This window comes from Scyliorhinus canicula, chromosome 16, assembly GCF_902713615.1.
Source record: "Scyliorhinus canicula chromosome 16, sScyCan1.1, whole genome shotgun sequence".
Lineage (NCBI taxonomy): Eukaryota > Metazoa > Chordata > Chondrichthyes > Carcharhiniformes > Scyliorhinidae > Scyliorhinus > Scyliorhinus canicula.
This window is the reverse complement of record NC_052161.1, coordinates 69,416,601-69,440,333: the sequence shown is the minus strand read 5'-3', so window position 1 is coordinate 69,440,333 and position 23,733 is coordinate 69,416,601. Positions and strand designations below refer to the sequence as shown.

The window sequence follows — 23,733 nt, the reverse complement described above, 5'->3', positions numbered from 1 at the left end:
AATCCCCCACAATCAACATTCTGGGGTTTACCATTGATCAGAAACTGAACTGGACTAGCCACATTAATACTGTGGCTGCCAGGGCAGGTCAAAGGCTAGGAATCCTACAGCGAGTAACTCATTTCATTTCCTGACTCCCCAAAGCTATCCGGCATCTACAAAGCACAAGTCAGGGGTGTAATGGAATAATCTCCACTTGCCTGGATGGGTGCAGCTCCAACAACACTCGAGGCTCGATACCATCCAAGACAAAGCAACCCACTTGACTGCTCCCCCTTCCACAAACATTCAAACTTTCCACCACCAACGGACAGTGGCAGCCATCTGTACCATCTACAGGATGCACTGCAGTAACTTGCTACATTTCCTTTGACAACACCTTCCAAAGCCACGACCACTACCATCTAGAAGGACAAGAGCAGTAGATAGCTGGGAACCCCTCCACTTGGAGGTTCCCTCCAAGTCATTCACCACCCTGACTTGGGAATATATCGCAGTTCCTTCATTGGGGCAAAATCCTGAGACTTGCTACCTAACAGCGCTGTGGGTGTACTGACCCCTCAAGGACTGCAGTGGTTCATGAAGGCAACTAACCAACTAACCACCAACTTCTGAAGGCCTAACCAGCGATACCCACATCCCGTAAATAATAAGGAAAAGTAAAGTCACCTTAGTCTCAGATAGGCTGCTTTCCCCTTTGAGGGGGAAAGTTGACTGCTGGTGATTTAACCTGAGGGTCACCAGGCAGGGTGCATGGTTGAGAAGGCGGGACCTTCATGAGTAACCTCCGCCGCTTTGGGAATTGAACCCACGCTGATAGTCTCGCTCTGCATCACAAACCAGCTGTGCAGCCAGCTGAGCTATTTGAAGCTGTAACCTCCAGAGCATTAGTCTGGTCCTCTAGATATCTCTGAGGCACCATTGTACTGATGCCTCTATTGTTTCTTACTGGTAGCTGATGCTCATGTTCTTTCTCCTCTAAGAATCACTACTTTACAGTGCAGAAGGAGGCCATTCATCCCATCAAGGCTGCACTGACCCTCTGAAAGAAACCCCTACCTAGGCCCATTCCCCCACCATATCCCCATAACCCAGTAGCCCTACCTATCCTTTTGGACACTAAGGGGCAATTTGGCATTGTGCTGCTCCTCGCATTACCTGTTGGCCAGATACTGGGAAGCGCTGGACTTGCATTATTGCACAGTTCCGTGCAAATGGGCCACAAATCTGGATCCACAGTCAGAGTTCTCCTACAGAGTTCCTCCTGAGTGGATGCACTGCTTGAGCACAGTTACGACCCGCTAGATGATATTTCTGGGCTCCTAACATTAGTCACAAGCCATGTGTGAAGCGGTAGCTCTTGACACCCAACAGCCAGTCTGTGACCTGATGGCCCATTTGGAATAAATAAGTCATAGTTGACTGGTGCAGGCTTGGGACCAAGGGGGACCAGGGTTTGAGCCTTGGGACATTATACTGCATTAAAGATGGTATGAAATGCAAGTTGTTATGTCAAAGTGAAGGGCCTCAATAATCCTGACAGCCACTGGCTGTGCTGTCCACCCCCTGGTTTCAGGCTCATTATGAGTGCAAGAGGTGACATGCTGCCTCGTTAGTGAAGTGAAGACCCTGACACATTGCTGTCCCCTGACATTCAGGTAGAAGGGCCCTTCCTGAAGACCTGCTGCATGTGTGCTCTCCTCCTGCAGTGCCCTCTTCCTCCCTCATCTCCCAGCTGCTCTTGCTGACCATAGAATCCTAACAGTGCAGAAGGAGGTCTTTCGGCACATCGGATCTGCACTAACCCTCCGAAAGAGCGCGTTACTACGCCCCTTACCCTGCCCTATCCTCATAACCCTGTAGCCGCACCTAACCTTCACATCTTTGGACGCCAAGGGGCAATTTAGCATCGCCAATCCACCTAACCTGCACATCTTTGGATACCAAGGGGCAATTTTAAAATCGGCAATCCTCCTTACCTGCACATCCTTGGACACCAAGGGGCAATTTTAGTATTGCCAATCCACCTAACCTGCACATCTTTGGGCTGTGGAAGGAAATGCGGAGAATATCTACACAGACACGGGGAGAACGAGCAAACCCCATACAGAATGTCATCCAAGGTCGGAATCAAACCTGGGTCCCTGACACTGTGAGGCAGCAGTGCTAATCATTGTGCTACTGTGCTCCTCTCTTCAGTTCTCTTGTTTTCCTGCCCCAAAGGCGGACTTCCCACGTCATGCAGGACTGACATCCTGATGAAAGACAGAACAATCCAGCACCAGAAAGAGGTGTTGGAAGTCAGTTGTTGAAGACATAAATGATGCCTCTCCATCCCCTAGGGCAGTTTCACAAGAGAGTTGGACAAAAGCATAGATCCTCATTCAAATATTATAATTCCTCTTGGACTCCCTATCTTAAAGGACAACAGATATGCGCCAGTGGGTCATTGCTTGGTTTGGCAGCATCTGGATCTCTCTATGCGGTATCATCTCATGTCTGTCGAGCTGCTGTGTCTTTTCTCGTGCCCTCTTTTCACTCCCTCCTTCACTGATGTTCAGCAGCTCTGACTGATCGCTGGCAAATTTCTCCCAAAGTTTGTAGTCCATGTCACAGGACTTCAGGTCACATTTGCAGACATCAGATGGGATTGGCGGCAAGTGTGTTTGGTGCCGGTTTTGAGCTCGCTGTATAATATGACCTTGGGGATCCTCCATGTCGCTCATATATCCAAGCCATCTTAAGTGCCGCTGGCTCAGTACGGCATACATGCTGGGAACATTAGCTACCTTGGGGATTTCTATATCCTCAGTATCCTGCTTTATGGCAGTGAGGCTTGGACAATGTGTGGCTGCCAGGAACGACACCTCAACATATTCCATCTTTGCTGCCACCTGATGCCAAGAATTCATTGGAGCAGCGAAGGTGGAATATGTTGAGGTGTCGTTCCTGGCTGTCATACATTGCCCAGGCCTTGCTACTATAAAGCAGTATACTGAGGACACAGGCTTGAAACAACTTCAAATTTGTGTTCCATGTGAGAACTCCATTTTTCCACACCCTCTTGGTCAATCTGCACATAGCAGCAGGCGCCTTTCCAATGTGGCTGTTGGTTTCTGCTTCGGGAGTCAGGTTGCTAGTACTGGCTGAGCCCAAAGAACGGGCGGCACGGTAGCACAGTGGTTAGCACTGTTGCTTCACAGCAGGGTCCCAGGTTCGATTCCCGGCTTGGGCCACTGTCTGTGCGGAGTCTGCACGTTCTCCCCGTGTCTGCATGGGTTTCCTCCGGGTGCTCCGGTTTCCTCCCACAAGTCTCGGAAACATGCTTGTTAGGTAGTTTAGACATTGTGAAATCTCCCTCAGTGTACCCGAACAGGCACCGGAATGTGGCAACTAGGGGATTTTCATAGTAACTTCATTGCAGTGTTAATGTAAGCCTACTTGTGACAATAATGATAATTATTTTTAAAATTCTATAGTTAAACTCTTGGACCACTTTCAGAGTGTGGTCACCAATATCGATGGATGGAGCATTTCTAAAGTCCTATCCCATGATATTGATTTTCTTGATACTGATGATTAAACCAAATTTGTTACAAGCTTCCGCAAACCTGTTACTAAGTCTCTGCAGGCACTCTTCAGTGTGAGATGTGAATGCAGCATCGTCAGCATAGAGGAATTCCCCGATGAGAACTTTCTGTACTTTTGTCTTTGCTCTAAGGTGGGCAAGGTTAAACAGCTGCCATCTGATCTTGTGTGAAGGAAAATTCCTTCTCTTGGAGACTTGAATGCAGGAGAGAGCGGCAGTGAGGAGAAAATCCCAAACAGTGTGGGTGCAAGGACACACCTGTTTCACACCACTGAATATGGAGAGAGCGGGCTGATGGGGCATCGTTGTACTGGACTGTGTCTTTCATTTTCTCATGGAGCAAAACGATGATGCTTAATAAATTTGGTGGATATCCGACCGTTGCTAATGAATTGAAGAGGCCATGTCTGCTGACGTGGTCAAAGTGTTTGGGAAGATCTGTGAAGGCGACGTAGAGGGGCATCCATTGTTCACGGCATTTCCCCTGTAGCTGGCGACGGGAGAATACCATGTCGTTAGCGAAGCTCTCCGCACGAAAGCCGTACTGTGTCTGTAAAAGACTATTTAAAACGACCCGGGCACAGACTTTCCCCTCTGTGCTGAGCAGGGAGATTCCATGGTAGTTGTTGCAGTCACTGTGGTCACCCTTGTTCTTACAGAGGGTGATGATGTTGGTATTGCGCATGTCCAATGGCACTGTTCCCTCATCCCGACACAGGCAAAGCAGTTGATGGAGCTTTGAGAGTATAGCTGGCTTGACGCACTTTATTATTTCTGGGGTAATGCTGTCCTTTCCAGGTGCCTTTCTGCTGGCAAGAGAACCATGGCATTGCTGAACTCCGGTTCCATTGGCTGGTCGTCTAACTCGTCCGTGCCTGGCAGCGGCTGAACTGCATTAAGGGCAGCAACAGTGACAATGTTTGACCCTGGAGTACTGTTCTAGGTAGTGCTCCAGCAAGTGGTTCATTTGTTTAACCTTGCCCATCTTAGAGCAAAGACAAAAATAGAACATTACAGCGCAGTACGGGCCCTTCGGCCCTCGATGTTGCGCCGACCTGTGAAACCATCTGAAGCCTATCTGACCTACACTATTCCATTTTCATCCATATGTCTATCCAGTGACCACTTAAATGCCCTTAAAGTTGGCGAGTCTACTACTGTTGCAGGCAGGACGTTCCACACCCCTACTACTCTCTGAGTAAAGAAACTGCCTCTGACATCTGTCCTATATCTACTGCCCCTCAGTTTAAAGCTATGTCCCCTCGTGTTGGTCATCACCATCCGAGGAAAGAGACTCTCACTGTCCACCCTATCTAACCCTCTGACTATCTTATATGTCTCTATTAAGTCACCTCTCAGCCTTCTCCTCTCTAACGAAAACAACCTCAAGTCCCTGAGCCTTTCCTCGTAAGACCTTCCCTCCATACCAGGCAACATCCTAGTAAATCTCCTCTGAACCCTTTCCAAAGCTTCCACATCCTTCCTATAATGTGGTGACCAGAACTGCACGCAGTACTCCAGGAGCGGCCACACCAGAGTTATGTACAGCTGCAACATGACCTTGTGGCTCCGAAACTCAATCCCCCTACTGATAAAGGCTAGCACACCATATGCCTTCTTATCAGCCCTATTAACCTGGGTGGCAACTTTCAGGGATTTATGTACCTGGATGCCGAGATCTCTCTGTTCATCTACACTACCAAGAATCTTGGCATTAGCCCAGTACTCTGCATTCCTGTTACTCCTTCCAAAGTGAACCACCTCACACATTTCCGCATTAAACTCCATCTGCCACCTCTCAGCCCAGCTCTGCAGCTTATCTATGTCCCTCTGTATCCTATAACATCCTTCAGCACTATCCACAACTCCACCGACCTTTGTGTCATCTGTAAATTTACTAACCCATCCTTCTACACCCTCTTCCAGGTCATTTATAAAAATGACAAACAGCAGTGGCCCCAAAACAGATCCTTGCGGTACACTACTAGTAACTGAACTCCAGGATGAACATTTGCCATTAACCACCACCCTCTGTCTTCTTTCAGCTAGCCAATTACTGATCCAAACCGCTAAATCACCTTCAGTCCCATACTTACTTATTTTCTGCAATAGCCTACCGTGGGGAACCTTATCAAACGCCTTACTGAAATCCATATACACCACATCAACCGCTTTACCCTCATCCACCTGTTTGGTCACCTTCTCAAAAAACTCAATAAGGTTTGTGAGGCATGACCTACCCTTCACAAAACCGTGTTGAGTATTGCTAATCAACTTGTTCTTTTCAAGATGATTATGAACCCTATCTCTTATAACCTTTTTCAACATTTTACCCACAACCGAAGTAAGGCTCACAGGTCTATAATTACCAGGGTTGTCTCTACTCCCCTTCTTGAACAAGGGGACAACATTTGCTATCCTCCAGTCTTCCGGCACTATTCCTGTCAACAAAGACGACATAAAGATCAAGGACAAGGACAAAGCCAATCTCCTCCCTGGCTTCCCAGAGAATCCTAGGGTAAATCCCATCTGGCCCAGGGGACTTATCTATTTTTACACTTTCCAAAATTGCTAACACCTCCTCCTTGTGAACCTTAATTCCATCTAGCCTGGTCGACTGAACCTGAGTATTCTCCTCGACAATATTGTCTTTCTCCAGTGTAAACACTGACGAAAAATATCCATTTAACACTTCCCCTATCTCCTCTGATTCCACACACAACTTTCCACTACTATCCTTGATTGGCCCTAATCTTACTCTAGTCATTCTTTTGTTCCTGATATACCTATAGAAAGCCTTAGGGTTTTCCTTGATCCTATCCGCCAATTACTTTTCGTGTCCCCTCCTCACTCTTCTTAACTCTCCCTTTAGGTCCTTCCTGGCTAACTTGTAACTCTCAAGTGCCCTAACTGAGCCTTCATGTCTCATCCTAACATAAGCCTTCTTCTTCCTCTTGACAAGTGCTTCAACTTCCTTAGTAAACCACGGTTCTCTTGCTCGACAACTTCCTCCCTGCCTGACAGGTACATACTTATCAAGGACACGCAGTAGCTGTTCCTTGAAAAAGCTCCACATTTCAATTGTACCCATCCCCTGCAGTTTCCTTCCCCATCCTATACATCCTAAATCTTGCCGAATAGCATCATAATTGCCTTTCCCCCAGCTATAATTCTTGCCTTGCGGTATATACCTATCCCTGCCCATTGCTAAAGTAAACATAACCGAATTGTGATCACTATCACCAAAGTGCTCACCTACATCTAAATCTAACACCTGGCCGGGTCCATTACCCAGTACTAAATCCAATGTGGCCTCGCCCCTTGTTGGCTGCCTACATACTGTGTCAGAAAACCCTCCTGCACACACTGCACAAAAACTGACCCATCTATAGTACTCAAACTATAATATTTCCAGTCAATATTTGGAAAGTTAAAGTCCCCCATAACAACTACCCTGTTACTCTCGCTCCTGTCGAGAATCATCTTTGCAATCCTTTCCTCCACATCTCTGGAACTATTCAGAGGTCTATAGACAACTCCCAACAGGGTGACCTCTCCTCTCCTGTTCCTAACCTCGGCCCATGTTTACTACCTCAGTAGACGAGTCCTCAAACGTCCTTTCTACCGCCGTAATACTTTCCTTGATTAACAATGCCACACCCCCCCTTTTACCATCTTTTCTGTTCTTACAGAAACATCTAACTCCTGAAACCTGCAACAACCATTCCTGTCCCTGCTCTACCCATGTCTCCGAAATCGCCACAACGTCGAGATCCCAGGCACCAACCCATGCTGCAAGCTCACCCACCTTATTCCGGATGCTCCTGGTGTTGAAGTAGACACACTTCAAACCAGCGTCTTGCTTGCCGGTGCCCTCTTTCGAACTTTTAACCCTATCCCTGACCTCACTACTCTCAACACCCTGTACACTGCGACTACAATTTAGGTTCCCATCCCCCTGCTGAATTAGTTTAAACCCCCCTGAAGAGGGGGGATTTACTTTGGCCAGTGATTGTTTCCCCTGATTTAGATTCGAGGGAGCGTTCATACATTGTGAGGTGATGGTATTCCCATGCACCCTGTCCTTCGAGGTGGCCAAAGTCACGGGTTTGGGAGGTTAACTAAGCAGATGAGGAAAAATGGGGTAATGCAGAAAGTGTGTATGATACTGCAGCAAAATTTGTGTATCCAGTCAGAGCCTGGCGTTCCCAAGCTGACTCCCATCCATACCAAGCCTGACTCCGCTTAGCATCTGAAATAAGATGAGATGAGACATTTTCAGAGCAATGTGAATGACGTCAAGCAAAAAGTAACCATTTCATGTTTTTCTTTTTATGAGTGTGAATCATTCATACAAATACCTTGAAGCATTTTTACCCTCCATTATTTCAAATGAAGCATCTTTCACATTTCTTAGAGCATTGACAACGATGAGGACCCTAGCCTGTCTGCTTTTGAGTGTCTGATGTCAGGGAGGTTGGGTTGCTGACTATGGTGATTCTCCCTGTTCCATAAGAAGGCCCTTCTGTAATAACTCATGGGTGCAACCTGGTCCCACTTCTCAGGCAGGAGCTCGCCTGCATTGAGAGCACTTTAATGAGTTGAGGTTCTATGATTATAGTTCTCTCACCCAATCACATTCATATCCAATAAGCTGAGCCTCATAAAAGTGCCCTCATTGTTCTTTCCCCATGTGTAACACCTGATTAAATATTGCCTGAGGGGTGGTTCTATATCTGTGTAAAATTGATCCCTCTGGAATGGCTTGGATAGTTCCCAGATATTTTAAAGAATGATTTAAAAATCAAATAAAGTGTACTTCCATTTCTTTTCATTGCATCTCCTCGTACACCACATAGAGGCGAATAAAGAGAGCCCAGGAAGAGGAAGATGACTCTATTTTAGTGAAATACCTGAGTAGATTTGCCAAATTATAGATTATTGTTTGCCCATGAATACACCCCACAACATTTTTGATGGAAGTATAATAATTGCTGCCCACTGGGGCTGTATTGTTTAAAGTGACTTATTAAAATTAACCCAAGATATAGATGTCAAACTCTCCCATTACAGAATGAAAAAATTTACATTGCTGTCGCACCTTTTTGACCTCAGGCTATTCCAAAGCATTTTACTATTAATGAGGTACTTAATGAAGTGTATTCACTGACTTATTTGTGTAACCTAGTACTGTCCTATGTGCTAACTCTCATTACTGTGCTGAATGTATTCAAGTATTCCACTTTTGCGGCCTTTCATTCGACAGGGCAGATCCAAGACTGTGCAGTTAGATGTTATGCTCAGTTGTTTAGACTTGCTGATTGTCAACACCGTATTGCAAAGTTGTTCTCTCATCCATTTAACAAAATTTTGAATTCTGCTTTTGCACCAGCAAATTGGAATGTTCCACCCACCATAATGAATGCGGAAAACAACAATCCAGGGTTAAGCAATTTTGCGATATAGACATGTGAGGTTCTTACGCTTGTATGCCATTGTATTCAGATAATGGGTGCGATTTAACTAATGGGAACAAAGTCTCATAGCAAGCGCGTTTAGCTATGGTGAATGTTCTCTTTTCTGGAGACAATTGGAAAAAATATGAGATGGAAGAGTAATATAGTGCACAAATGGGACTTGAAATGAAATGAAATGAAAATCACTTGTTGTCACAAGTAGGCTTCAAATGAAGTTACTGTGAAAAACCCCTAGTCGCCACATTCCGGCGCCTGTTGGGAGGCTGGTGAGGGAATTGAACCCGCGCTGCTGGCCTGCCCTGGTCTGCTTTTAAATCCAGCTTTTTAGCCCTGTGCTAAACCAGCTCATTGTAATTCCTTGTGTTCAGAAAATGGTTTCATTCCTGTAATATATTTTAAAAAATTGTCTTTTTGGTAGTAGTTGTTGCTCAAAGAAATATTTGAGTTTCTGTGAATGTTTCCCCAGTTGTAGCATTGCTGTGATAGTCACTGAGTTGCTATGTTTTGAATTAACCCTGTTCTCCCCTTCAAGGCCAAGAAACTCTACACTGGTGAATTCAGAAGCTGAGAACAGTCCAATGTTGGTGACGCAACTGACAAAACAGATCCAGAACTTGAGAAAGAAAATACGAAAATATGAAGAAAAATTTGAGCAGGAAAAGAAATACCGAGTATGTGATTATAGATTTAATAACCTATATTAAAATTATTTGATTTTGAATCATAGAATCATAGAATTTACAGTGCAGAAGGAGGTCATCAAGTCTGCACCGGCTCTTGGAAAGAGCATCCCACCCAAGCCCACACCTCCACCCTGTCCCTATAACCCAGTAACCCCACCCAACACTAAGGGCAATTTTGGACACTAAGGGCAATTTATCATGGCCAATCCATCTAACCTGCACATCTTTGGACTGCGGGAGAAAACCGGTGCACCCGGAGGAAACCCACGCACACACGGGGAGAATGTGCAGATTCCGCACAGACAGTGACCCAAGCCGGGAATCGAACCTGGGACCCTGGAGCTGTGATGCAATTGTGCTAACCACTATGCTACTGTGCTGCTGTAATATATATTCTGAGGCTGCCTCTTTAACATTTGCTTTACGGTACTTAAGATTCATATCTGTGCTTGTTGGAATCAAAGAACAAACAAAGAACAAAGAAAATTACAGCACAGGAACAGGCCCTTCGGCCCTCCCAGCATGCGCCGATCCAGATCCTTTATCTAAACCTGTCTCCTATTTTCCAAGGTCTACTTCCCTCTGTTGCCGCCCGTTCATATATCTGTCTAGATGCCTCTTAAATGATGCTATTGTGCCCGCCTCTACCACCTCCGCTGGTAAAGCGTTCCAGGCACCCACCACCCTCTGCGTAAAAAAGTTTCCACGCACATCTCCCTTAAACTTCCCCCCTCTCACCTTGAAATTGTGACCCCTTATTTCAGTTCTGTGACACAAAAACTAATGTCAACTTAATATATATTTTAAGGCAATGAGAAAATGTGGAAAGGGCAACTGACCTAAGGTTGCATGCAGCTTGTATTATCAATCCAAAAATGGATGCCTCCACACCTATTAAATATTTTGAGATAAAATTAAAACTTTCTCAAGGTAATCCAAGAGAAACTTTAAATACCTCATTTACCTATCTCTTATTTCTCTTTCCATTTTCACATCTCTGGTGCTCAGGTTGGACTGATTGACTTCCATGACCACCTTTAAATTACCAATAACAGAAACTGTAAGCACTTGACATTTATTTATCTTCTTTAAGTAAACATTGAGCCACTGGCAAAATGGATAAAAGATAAATAGCTTGGTCTGTCATTCTAACACTGTATTCCCTTCCCTGAATTCATTCTGAGCTACTTACTTCTATAGCTCTTTAATGCAGCATTAGCTATTACTAGACGGCACGGTTTCACAGTGGTTAGCACTGTTGCTTCACAGTGCCAGGGACCTGGGTTCGATTCCCGGCTTGGGTCACTGTCTGTAAGGAGTCTGCTCTTCTTCTCCCCGTGTCTGCGTGGATTTCTTTTGGGCGCTCCGGTTTCCTCCCACAGTCCAAAGATGTGCAAGCTAGGTGGATTGGCCATGCTAAATTGCCGTTAGTGTCCAAAAAAAAAGTTTTGTGGGGTTACTGGGTTACAGGGATAGGGTGGAGGTGTGGGTTTAAGTAGTGTGCTCTTTCCAAGGGCCGATGCAGACTCTATGGGCCAAATGGCCTCCTTCTGCACTGTAGATTCTCTGATTCTATGATTCTAAGTCTGTTCCACATGCCCACTAATCTTCATGAGGGGAACATTTCTTCTGACATCAATCCTTCGCAGTCCATTAACTTGTGATGCAAGGAAATCCTTGTTTTCCTGGGAATATATATCCGTTTGCCTCTAATTTTCACACTATGATCAACAAATGTAAATCAAAAGCTATTGATTAAACACCCAAAGCACAATTTAATGCCTTATTTGAAAATGGCACTTAAACACTTTGCGTAGAAGTCACCCCCCCCCCCCCCCCCCCCCCCCCCCCACAGCATGTTTTGTGGTGACGGCTTGCCATTGGCCAGTGGTGGCATCTTTCGGTCCTGCTGCTGTCAATGGGGTTTCCCCTTGTTTGCACCCTCTGCCACTGAGGAACCCGTGGGTGGGGGAACGGAGAACGGTCAACTTCAGGACCGGACGATCCTACCGGCAGGAATGGCTGGAAAATCTCGCCCTTTATGTCCTCGTATTTGGCAGTTGTACCGTTCCCTTTCCCTACTTTCTCCTGCCCCGTCTTATTACTAACTGGAATTTCACCCTACTTATTATATTTTATATAAAACATTTTATTGAGGTATTTGTGATTTTGTAATAATAACAGAAGAAACAGTGCACATACAAATTTAAACATAGTGCAAAGGCCGTGTTCCTCCTTCACAGGTCCCACTTTTCTTACACACTTATCTAAGCTAAGCCCCGCACCCCCCTTTCTCTGCTGAAGGTTATTTTTTTTTAAAGAAGTCGATGAATGGCTGTCACCTCCGGACGAACTCTGACATTGACCCTCTCAGGACGAACTTGATTTTCTCCAGACAGAGAAAGCTAGCCATGTCAGTGAGCCAGGTCTCTGACTTCAGGGGCTTTGAGTCCCTCCAAGCTAATAGTATCCGTCTCCAGGCTACCAGGGAGGCAAAGGCGAGAACGTCTGCCTATTGATCCTCCGACACTCTGAAAATCGCCACCTCTGGACTCGGTGCCACCCTTGTTTTTAACACCTTGGACATGACATCTGAAAACCCCTGCCAAAATCCCCTAAGCTTCCGGCATACCCAGAACATCTGAACATGGTTTGCTGGTCCTCCCGCACACCTTGCACAACTGCCTTCTATCCCAAAGAACCTGCTCATCCCCGCGGGCCACTGTCATGTGAGCCCAGTGAACGACCTTAAATTGTATCAGGCTGAGCCTGGCACATGATGTGGACACATTGACTCCACTCAACGCATCCGCCCAGAGACCATCCTCTATCTCTCCTCTTGACTTCTCGTCCCATTTGTGTTTCAGCTCCTCGGTCTGCGTTTCATCTGACCCCATGAGTTCTCTATAGATGTCCAAAACACTCCCCTCTCCCACCCATACTCTGGAAACTACCCTGTCCTGTATCCCCCTTGGTGGTAGGAGCGGGAAGGTTGAGACCTGCCTGCATAGGAAGTCCCGCGCCTGCAGGTACCTAAACTCATTCCCTCCCGTCAAATTTCTCCTCCACTCCCTCAGGCTGGGAAAGCTCCCCTCTATGAACAGATCTCCCATCCTCTCGATCCCTGCTCTTTGCCATCTCCGAAACCCTCCATTCAGTCTCCCCGGGGCAAACCGATGATTATTGCAGATTGGAGACCAAACCGATGTTCCCTCTGCTCCCACATGTTTCCTCCATTGCCCCCAGACTCTCAGGGCCACCACCACCACGGGGCTGGTGGAGTACCGGGCCGGCAAGAACGGCAGAGGCGCTGTTACCAATGCCCCCAAATGCGTGCCCTTACATGATGCCGCCTCTACTCGCTCCCACACCGACCTCTCCCCTCCCCACCACCCACTTCCTAATCATAGCCATATTTTCCGCCCAATAGTAATTGCTAAAGTTCGGGAGTGCCAGCCCGCCCTCCTCCTGGCTACGCTCCAGAATCCCCTTTTTCACTCATGGGGTCTTGCCCGCCCATACAAAGCCAGAGATCACCTTGTTTACACGTTTAAAAAAGGCCCGTGAAATAAAGTTGGGGAGCCACTGAAAAACAAAGAGGAATCTCGGGAGGACCGGCATGTTCACTGTCTGTACCCTCCCAACCAGTGATAGCGGGAGCATTTCCAACCTTCGGAAGTCTTCCTTCATTTGGTCCACTGGTCGGGTCAAATTTAGCTTATGTAGCCGTTCCCATTCCCGTGCCCCCTACCACTCTAAATGGCAACTCCCCCAGACGCCTCTTCTGCTCCCTTGCCTGGATCCCGAACATCTCACTTTTCCCCATGTTCAATTTATAACCCGAAAACTGGCCAAATTCCCCCAGAATCCTCATAATTTCTCCCATCCCCTCTCGTGGGTCAGAAACATATAGGAGCAGGTCATCTCTGTATAGCGAGACTCTGTTCCACCCCTCCCCGAACCAGCCCCTTGAGGCTCTCAGTGTAATTGCCAAAGGCTCTATGGCCAGCACAAACAGCAGCGGGGAGAGGGGACACCCCTGCCTCGCACCCCCGGTGCAGCCTAAAATAGCTCAATGTCAACCTGTTTGTCCGTACACTTACCACGGGCGCCTGATACAGCAGCTTAACCCAGTTGATGAAGCCCCGTCCAACCCAAACCGCTCCAGCACCTCCCACAGATAGGTTCATTCCACCCGATCAAATGCCTTCTCTGTGTACATTGCGACCACTACCTCTACGTCCTACCCTCTGGGGGCATCATGATCACATTCAACAGTCTTCTAACGTTGGCCGCCAACTGCCTGCCCTTAACAAATCCCCTCTGGTCCTCCCCAGTCACATCCGGAACGCAGTCTGCGATCCTTGAGGACAAGATCTTGCCGAACAGTTTGGCGTCAACATTTAATAAGGAGATCGCTCTGTAGGACCCGCACAGCTCCGGGTCCTTCTCCTGCTTCAAGATCAATGAGATCGTGGCCTGTGACATCGTCGGGGGAAGCATCCCTCTCTCCCTTGTCTCATTAAATGTCCTCATCAGCAGCGACCCCATATATCCCAGAGAACTTTTTATAAAACTCCACTGGATACCCATCCATCCCAGGGCTTTACCTGGCTGCATGGCCTTCAGCCCTTCTGCTATTTCTTCCATGCCAATCGGAGCCCCCAGCTGTTCTACCAGCCCTTCCTCCACCTTCGGGAACCTCAGCCGCCCTCAGAATGGCCTCATCCCTTCCGGCCCAGCTGGGGGTTCCGACTCATACAGCCTGCTATAAAACTCCTTGAACGCCCTGTTAACCCCTGCTGAATCTCCGACCAAGTTCCCGTCTCTGTCCTTCACTTCCCCAATTTCCCTGGCTGCCTCCCTCTTTCTAAGCTGCTGTGCAAGCATTCTGCTGGTCTTCTCTCCATACTCATATATCACCCCTCTCGCCTTCCTCAGCTGCTCCATCGCCCTCCCTGTAATTAACAAGCCGAACTCCGCCTGTAGCCTCTGTCGTTCCCTTAAAAGCCCTGCCTCTGGGGTCTCCGTATATCTCCTGTCAACCTGTAGTATTTCCTTTATCAGTCAATCTGTCTCTGCTCCATCTACCTTCTCCCTGTGGGTCCGTATCGAAATCAGCTCCCCTCTGACCACCGCTTTCAGCACCTCCCAGACCATTGCTGCCGAGACTTCCCCCATGTCATTAACTTCCAGATAGTTCTGGATACATTTCCTCACCCGCCCGCACATCACTTCATCCGCTAACAGTCCGACATCCAATCTCCAATGCGGGCGCTGGCCACACTCCTTGCTCACCTGTAAGTCCACTCAGTGTGGGGCATGATCCGAGACCGTGATCGCTGAGTACTCAGTGTCCACTACCCCCGTCAGTAAAGCCCTGTTCAGGATAAAAAAGTTGATCCAGGAGTACACTTTATGTACGTGTGAGTAGAAAGCGAACCCTTCACTCTCGGCCGCCCAAACCTCCATGGGTCCACTCCCCTCATCTGCTCCATAAACCCCTTTAGCTCCTTTGCCATTGCTGCCACTCTGCCTGTCCTTGAGCTCGACCGGGCTAGCCTTGGGTCAATGACTGTGTTGAAGTCTCCCCCCCATGACCAGCTTATGCAAGTCCAGGTCCGGGATCTTCCCCAATCTTATAAACTCCACATCCTCTCAGTTTGGCACATAAACATTCACAAATACCACTGGCAGCCCTTCCAGCTAACCATGATGTACCGACGTCCCACATCCGCCACTATTCTTCCCGCCCCGAATGACACTGGCTTATTAATCAAAATCGCGACCTCTCTAGTCTTAGAGACCAGCCCCGAATAAGTGCCTGCCCGACCCATCCCTTCCTTAGTCTAGTCTGATCGATTACCCTAAGATGCGTCTCCTGTAACATTGCCACATCTGCCTTCAATCCCCTCAAATGCGCAAACACGCGTGCCTTCTTAACATTTAGCTCTCTAACGTTCCACGTGATCAGCCTGGTCGCGGAGGGGGGGGGGGGGGGGGGGGGGGGGGGGGCTTCTCGCCACCTCCCTCCGCCAATCAGGCATCATCTTTCTGAGGCCAGTCTCCAGCTTGTGCCCCACGCATCCACAGGCCCGCCCCCAGACAGCCTCCGTCCCAGAAGTCCCTTTTGTCCCCCAACAACAGTCCGTCCCCTGTCAGAAGTGCAATTCTCACCCCTCTCCCCAAATACCAGCCCAGTAAGAACAGCCCGCTTCAACAAGTATAACATCTGCTCACCCTCCACTGCGCTTCCGTGAGCCAGCCCACCCAGCTAGCTAGGTAGCCCCCCCATGGCACCAAACATTTTCCCACCTGTTGTTTCCCCCCCCCCTCCCCCGCTCGGACACACATATTCAAGAGAAAACATTCCCAGCCCAGTTAACCAAAAGAAACAAAAAGGAAAGAAAAACCCCACATCGAAAATTCACACCTCCATCCCCCACCAGTACAAATGCAAACTTTAACTTACAAAAAAAATATATACGGCAGTTCCAGGATCGATACAGAAGGCATTACGAACGTAGTGCAAAACCAAAAACATTTTTTCTTTTTAAAATAATTTTTATTGAAAAATTTTGATTTTATACAACATTGACACACCTTAGTAAAATACCGAAAATAACAATAATATTAACAATCATATACATTCGCCCCCCCCTCCATGAACAACACAGCATTTTAACAACAACGCAAATTAACACACTATAAAGTTACAGAATAGACACTACAATAGTGCACCCCCCCCTCCCCCCCCCCCCCTCCCCCCCCCCCGGGTTGCTGCTGCTATTGACCCAGTTACCTATCTCTGAGCCAGGAAGTCCAGAAAAGGCTGCCATCGTTTATAGAACCCTTGTATTGATCCTCTCAGGGCAAATTTGACCTTTTCCAATTTTATAAATCCCGCCATGTCACTGATCCAGGTCTCCACGCTTGGGGGCCTTGCATCCTTCCACTGTAACAGAATCCTTCGGCGGGCTACTAGGGACGCAAAGGCCAGGACACCGGCCTCTTTCGCCTCCTGCACTCCCGGCTCTACCGCAACTCCAAAGATCGCGAGTCCCCACCCTGGTTTGACCCTGGATCCAACCACTCTCAACACCGTCTCCGCCACCCCCTTCCAGAATTCTTCCAGTGCTGGGCATGCCCAGAACATATGGGCGTGGTTCGCTGGACTCCCCGAACATCTGGTGCACCTATCCTCACCCCCAAAGAACTTACTCATCCTAGTCCCGGACATGTGGGCCCGGTGCAGCACCTTAAATTGGATGAGACTAAGCCTCGCACATGAGGAGGAAGAGTTAACTCTCTCCAAGGCATCCGCCCAAGTCCCGTCCTCTATCTGCTCCCCGAGTTCCTCCTCCCATTTAGCCTTCAGCTCCTCCACTGACGACTCCTCCACCTCCTGCATTACCTTATAGATGTCAGACACCTTCCCCTCTCCAACCCACACCACCAAAAACATTTTTAACATGAACACTGCAGCAAAATTCAAACACCTCAGTCCCCTGCCAGCCCTTTCCTTCTGGCAAAGTCCACCGCTTCCTCGGGTGACTCAAAATAGAAGTGTTGCTCCTCAGAGGAGACCCAAAGACGGGCCGGATACAGCAGTCCAAACTTCACCTTCTTCTTGAAAAGGGTCGACTTTACTTGGTTGAATATCGCTGTCCTCCTGTCTACGTCCGCGTTTAGGTCTTGGTAAATGTGCAGGATGGTGTTCTCCCACTTACAGCTCCGTGTCTGCCTGGCCCACCGTAAAATATCTGTGCAATCTCACCACTATCGCCCTCGCGGGGTCACCTACATGCGGCTACTTCGCTAGTTCACTATGCACCCTGTCCACCTCCAAGGGTCAGGTGAACGTTCCATCCCCCATTAGCTTCTCGGGCATGCCCGCTATATATGCCTCTGCATCCGCACCTTCGGACCCCTCCGGGAGACCAATGATCCTCAGGTTCTGCCGGCGGGACCTATTCTCCAGATCCTCCACCTTCTCCTGGCACCTTTTCTGCTGGTCTCTCAGCATCCCCACCTCCAACTCCATTGCTGTTTCGTGTTCCTCCTGCTCGGTCAGTGCCTTCTCCACTTTCTGGATCGCCCGATCTTGAGCATCTAATCTCTGTCCCAGCCGAGCAATCGACTCCCGAATCGGATCCAAGCATTCCTGTTTCTGCTTGGTGAAGCCCTCTTGGATAAACTTCATCAACTGCTCCGTCGACCGCTGGGGTGTCGAGCCAGGACTCTGGTCGTCCGCCATGATTTTTCCCGCTGCAGCTTCAACCCAGGCCTTCTCTGTTCGCCTATTTCTTCCTTTGCAAGCACTCCTGGTCCGCCTATCCATGCACTGGTGTGGGACTCCTCCTTATGGTCCTGTCCACTATCAATTTTCCAAGTAAAATCCAAGAAAAAATCGGGGAAAGGGTCCAAAAGTCCGACCTGAGCAGGAGCCACCAAATGTGTGACCTACTCCTTCATGGCCACCACCGGACGCCCACCCTACTTATTTTAATAACGGTTTTCTTTCTTGTAATGTTTAAAGGTGTTTGATTGATTTCCTTGACCCTTTTACTCCCACCATCTGCTTTGTAAGTGGGAAATACTTTTTTCTTTAATACAGACAAAATGTCTACAAGGCCAATCAGTGTCTGAAAGATAAATAATAATATTAATAGTAAGGGGTGGCACGGTGGCAGTGATTAGCACTGCTACCTTACGGCACCAGGGACCCAGGTTCAATTTTAGCCTTGGGTGACTGTGTGGAGTTTTTACTTCCTCTCGTGTCTGCGTGGGTTTCCTCCGGGTGCTCTGGTTTCCTCCCACAGTCCAACGATGTGCAAGTTAGGTGGATTGGCCATGCTAAAATTGGACCTTAGTGTCCAAAGGTTTAGGTGGGGTTACGGGGATAGGGTAGGGGCATGGGCCGAGGTGGGATGCTCTGTCAGAGGGTCAGTACAGACTCTATGGGCAAATGGCCACCTCCTGCACTGTAGGGATCCTATGTCTTCATGTTCATTACAATGTTCAATTTACTGATTACATAAGTGAATAGTAATCTGTGATTTTTAATCTCCGAAGATGTGCAGTCCCAACAAGGTGATATCTAAAGTACCACTGCTGTTGAAAAGATGTTTCTACATGAAAACAATCTTCCTTTGTCCATTTATGTATGTATTTTTTTCATAGATGATACATAATGAGGTTTGACCGAGAGTCCAGACTCCGATTAGTTGGTGAAACAGATGCAGAAAAGGAAATGCATTGTTGGTCTGACAGATTGAGCTTTTTTTTTGCTTTGCTCTATTTTGTCAATGGTTCAATGTTTATTTAAACAAGATAAAGGGATGTTAAGTGCTTACAGTTTTTCCTCTTGATACTTTAAATGTGTGTGGCTGATTGACACATATATAGATGGAGTAATAGTAATTTTAAACAAAAATTATGAGTGGCTGATTTTTAAGGTCCTCCACACATGCCATTGTGGTCCCTTGGGTCTGTGTAAAGGGCATGAAAATAATGTACTTTGTCCTGGAGCGTATGAGCGACCATTGCGAGTGGGCGAGGGTATGGGATGGCATGAGGCGATATGGGTCAGACTTTTCAAAGTTATCATTCAAAACGTTCTGCATCTAGAAAATGGTTCACGGGACCTCGAGAAGCTGACTGCCTCCACTAAACATTGGAGGAGGGGGGTTAGGAGATGCCAGCCCCTGCAATAGAGCGCCCATATCAGGAACGCAGGCACAAACTTGTTGCCCACACTCTTCTCCCACACCAACAGGAATGGAGGAGAACACCTGAATGGGGCACTGTTTCACCAGTCTTAAAGGTCTGTGGAGTCTCCTTCTGTGAAAATCCAGCCCAATATTTCCAGCTGGTGGTGGCTAAACAAGTGTTGAATACAGATTTAGCATAACTTCCTTGTTCCTTTTCTTGTACTTTGTGCCTTCTCAGCTCGTCCATCCACCATCAAAGACTTGTGTGCGTACATACCCAGGCTTCTCAGTTCCGACACACCCTTTAAGGTGTGGATTTCCTGTCAGGGTAGGGTGGCCTCAATGGGCCCATTGACAAGCAGTGGGAAGATAGAATCCCGTCACCAATAAATGGCGCACGGGTTAGAAACCCGCGGCTGGGGGACCGGAGAATCCCATCTGTTTTGTTTCACATTCTTCCTCCCAAAATAAATTACTTCAGAATTTTATTAAATCTCAACTACCATTCTTTTTATGTCCTTCTGAAGCCGACTACTGTCATTCTCACTGTTAGCTACATTCCCGAGCTTGGTTTCAGGTGCAATTAGAAGTTGTGTTCTGCATACCCAAATCCACACCACTAATTTAGATCAAGTGGAGTTAATTCTGCCCCTGGGGAGTGTTGTTGGTTGGGGGGGGGGGGGGGGGGGGGGTTGTACGGTGCACATTACTTTATTCAACTCTGCAGTCTGAAAAGCAGGCATTCACCACTGTCCTTTCTTTGTTTCTGTTTCTTAGCCACTTTCTTACACACGCAGGTATATGTGAGAATTGAACTTGATCATGTTGGGACTGTTACGGCCTATCAGTACACGGTCATAGTCGTGTATTCTGATGATTTTGTTGGCTTGCTCCAGCACCCAATATCGGGCAATGGAAGACTTTAGCAATATTGGATTCTAAATATTGAACAATTCAAGGGTTAAAAGCCAGGGCTTAGAGTGTGTTTGACTGCAGTGGTCATGTTTTTAAAAAATAATTCTGTTTTAGCAGGGCCTGGGTGTTTTAGCAGCTAGAAGGCGAAATTGAGAAAGGAATGTGTTTTTCAGTCTGGGCTAATGGATTGTGGTTTGACTGGGAATGTCCCTGGAGAGTTAATGTGCTTTGCAGCCTGCAGAGATAATTTGTATTTCAGTTTGGGTTGATGAGGTCATTGCTGGGTGGAGCCAAAGAATGCAGACAGACATTCTGAAAAGCTTTAGAGAGCTGTTTTTTTGGACAACGTTTTGGAGAGAGGAGTTGAATTCTGATCTGCCTGACGTTGAGTCCACAATTCTCCCACAGTGAGACAGATTGAGAGCTGTATGTTGCTTTCCTTGTTTAATGGGAAATTGAGTAGTGTATAAGGTGTAAATTGTAAGCTGTTCTTTTCGGATGTGAAGTTAAAAAAGTTTAATCTTGTATTCATAATAAAATTTTGTTTTAAAAATAACCAGGCCCTATTTATTCATGCAATCACTCCTGGAGTGAATCATTCTTTCCGCACAGTCTTACAAATAAACTCAAATATTGGGGTTTCCTAGCCACTGGTCTGGGATCGTGATAGCAGGCAATGTAATTATGGAAACAGTTCCCTAAAATATCAACGATGTTTGAATGAGGATTCCTAGTGTTCGGAGCAATACTGGTAAATGAAGTGTGCCCACCAAATCAGTGACTGTCAGCTAGGGGCACCTACTTGGAGAAAATAATGGAAGAAATGGCATTAAAGATGAATGAAATGTAGCACCAATTTCTCTAAGCCAGAAATAAGAGAGATTCTGCCGGTAAATCCAGTATTTTGTGCTCAGATGAAAATCTTGTTTTTTTCCATTTGCAATATAGAAAAAACTCTGCATTTTGAGTGTTCTCCATATTTTGTAAAAGAAAATATAATTTTTTTAAGAAATAAAATTGCACAGTGTTGCATCATTGTGCCGACTACTCATATTTTTGACGGCAGGGAATCAGACAGCACAAAGGGAAGGTCGTTCCGCCCATCCAGCTAATGCTGGCTCTTTGAAAGGGCGATCCAATTAGTCCCGCATTCCTTTATCTCTCCTTTTCAGGCATCCGCTTCACCAGCTCTTCAGGCAATGCCGATGTTTTTCTCTAATGTTAAAAATAAATTTATGCAGTGTGTATAATTGCGTTTGAAAAGAAAACACGGCAATGATAAGGAAAGATAATTTTCAATCTGTTGTGGTTTTAGCCCTCCCACAGTGATAAGGTTGCCGATCCAGAAGTCATGAGGTGGATGAATGATCTGACAAGGGCCCGTAAGCAGTTAAAAGGTACAGAATGTCGTTGTATGCAATTTGTGATGTAACTGGAGCCGTTACTCTCAACGGCAAAGTGGTAGCAACTGTGCAACCAGCATGAAAAGTGACGTTTCATGCAGCAGCTCGGATATCACCAGCTGCAGTTTCTAGCAAGAGATCCGAGTACTGTAGTGAGCTGTCAGAGCAATCTGTTCATTGCAGCGATTTTAAAAAGTCATCCATAGTGCACTGGATTACCTGAATCTTTTACTTTTTTTTCAAAAAGCTTCAGTACACAGTACACAGCACGCCATCTTCAGCATAAGAGCTTGTTACAGATGCAATGTCTAAAAAATCATTCCAAAGCAGCAAATTTAACTGGGACGCTCAGAGCTGGTCTAAACTCTAAGATGATCCTTATCACTTCATGGGATCCTGCAGCTCAGAGGGAAGTTGTTCTTCCAATCATTAACTGTGCTAGCTCATTTGAAAGAGCCATCCAATTGATTAGTCCCACTCCACAATAGGCTTCTAACAGGATTAGATAGGGTAGATTCAGAAAGAATGTTCCCGATGGTGGGGGCAACCAGAATTAGGGGTTTTCGGACCGAGGTGAAGAGAAATTCCTTCACCCAGAGAGTGGTGAATCTGTGGAATTTGCTACCACCAGAAAGTAGTTGAGGTGGAAACATTGTATAATTTCAAGAAGGTAATTAGATATAGTCCTTGGGCTAAAGGGATCAAGGGATATGGAGGCAAGACGGGATCAGGGTATGGAACTTGATGATCAACCATGATCATAATGAATGGCAGAGCAGGCTTGAAGGGCTGAATGCCCTCCTCCTGCTTCTATTTCCTATGTATGTTTCTATGTAACATGATCCTAACAACAGTAAAGAAATATAACATTTACCAGGAAAGGGGGGAGTGGAGAGCAAAAAGCAAAGATTTGCACTTTAAAACTGTTTTATCACATCTCCCCCACAATTGAAAAGTTTGACAATACAATGGGTGGGATTCGACAACCTCCCCCCCCCCCCCACACACACACACACAGTGTGTTTTACTACGCCGAAGGTAGCTCGCCATTGGCAGGCAGATGAATCTTCCGGTCTCATTAATGTCTACAGCGTTTTGTGTGGCTCATCAATCCCGTTGCAGGGGAACCCACCATGGGGGTGGCGTCGCCTTCAGCAAGGCCGGAAGACCCCAGTGGCGGATAGGCTGGAAATCCCGCCCAATGAGGACTGTCAGATAGGACTGGGGGAGAATTCCCAGCTGGTCTGCAAATAGAACCGCGGGATCTTCAAGACATACTCGGCGACGTGGAAAATGAGCAACTAACACCAATTAGCTCCCAGATAGTTAACGCCTAAAAGTATAGCTATAAGTCGCAATCACGTGTGGAGTTTGTACAATCTCCCTGTTACTGTGTGGGTTTCACCTCCACAATCCAAAGATGTGCAGGCTAGGTGGATTGGCCACTCTAAATTGCTCTTAATTGGGGAAAAAAAAGAACTGTGTACTCTAATTTTTAAAAAAAAAAGATCTATTGGTTACTCATCTCATTGTGAAGAAGTGATATTCTCATTGGTGTTTGGGAATATTTACCTTGTAAAACACGATACATTCTTTGTGCTAAAGATCTGCAAAAGTGAAATGAGTTTAACAAAAATATTTGTCTGATAACGTTCCTGTGTGTGGTATTATCATAACTGGCAGCATTATAAGTGTTAATGTAGTGTTGAGTGTAGCCACTAGAGGGAGCTACAGATACAACTATATAAGGCAATGATCCCTTAGTGGAGGGGTGAATGCAGGCGATAACTAGTGAAGGTCATAAGAGCAGATAGTGTGAGTAAAGTTTAGATTATAGTTTATGTGAGTAGTAAGATTAGCAGTCAATGAGTGTAGTTAGATGTAATTGATCAGTTCTGTATTCTTAAGGACTAAGTGTCAAATCCCAGTTTTAGTGGTGTAAATAAAATTGTT

General features: G+C 46.7%; 1 protein-coding gene across 14 annotated transcripts in view; it reads left to right on the top strand.

Moving 5' to 3' along the window:
- fam13c (family with sequence similarity 13 member C) overlaps nucleotides 1-23,733 on the top strand; it is a 170,329-nt gene that overhangs the window by 128,209 nt on the left and 18,387 nt on the right. For all 14 annotated transcript variants that reach the window (XM_038821992.1, XM_038821986.1, XM_038821987.1 and 11 more), the window contains 2 exons: nucleotides 9,599-9,737; nucleotides 21,693-21,774. In XM_038821992.1, coding sequence (XP_038677920.1) covers nucleotides 9,599-9,737; nucleotides 21,693-21,774 — 221 coding nt within the window. The remainder of the gene's footprint in view (nucleotides 1-9,598; nucleotides 9,738-21,692; nucleotides 21,775-23,733) is intronic.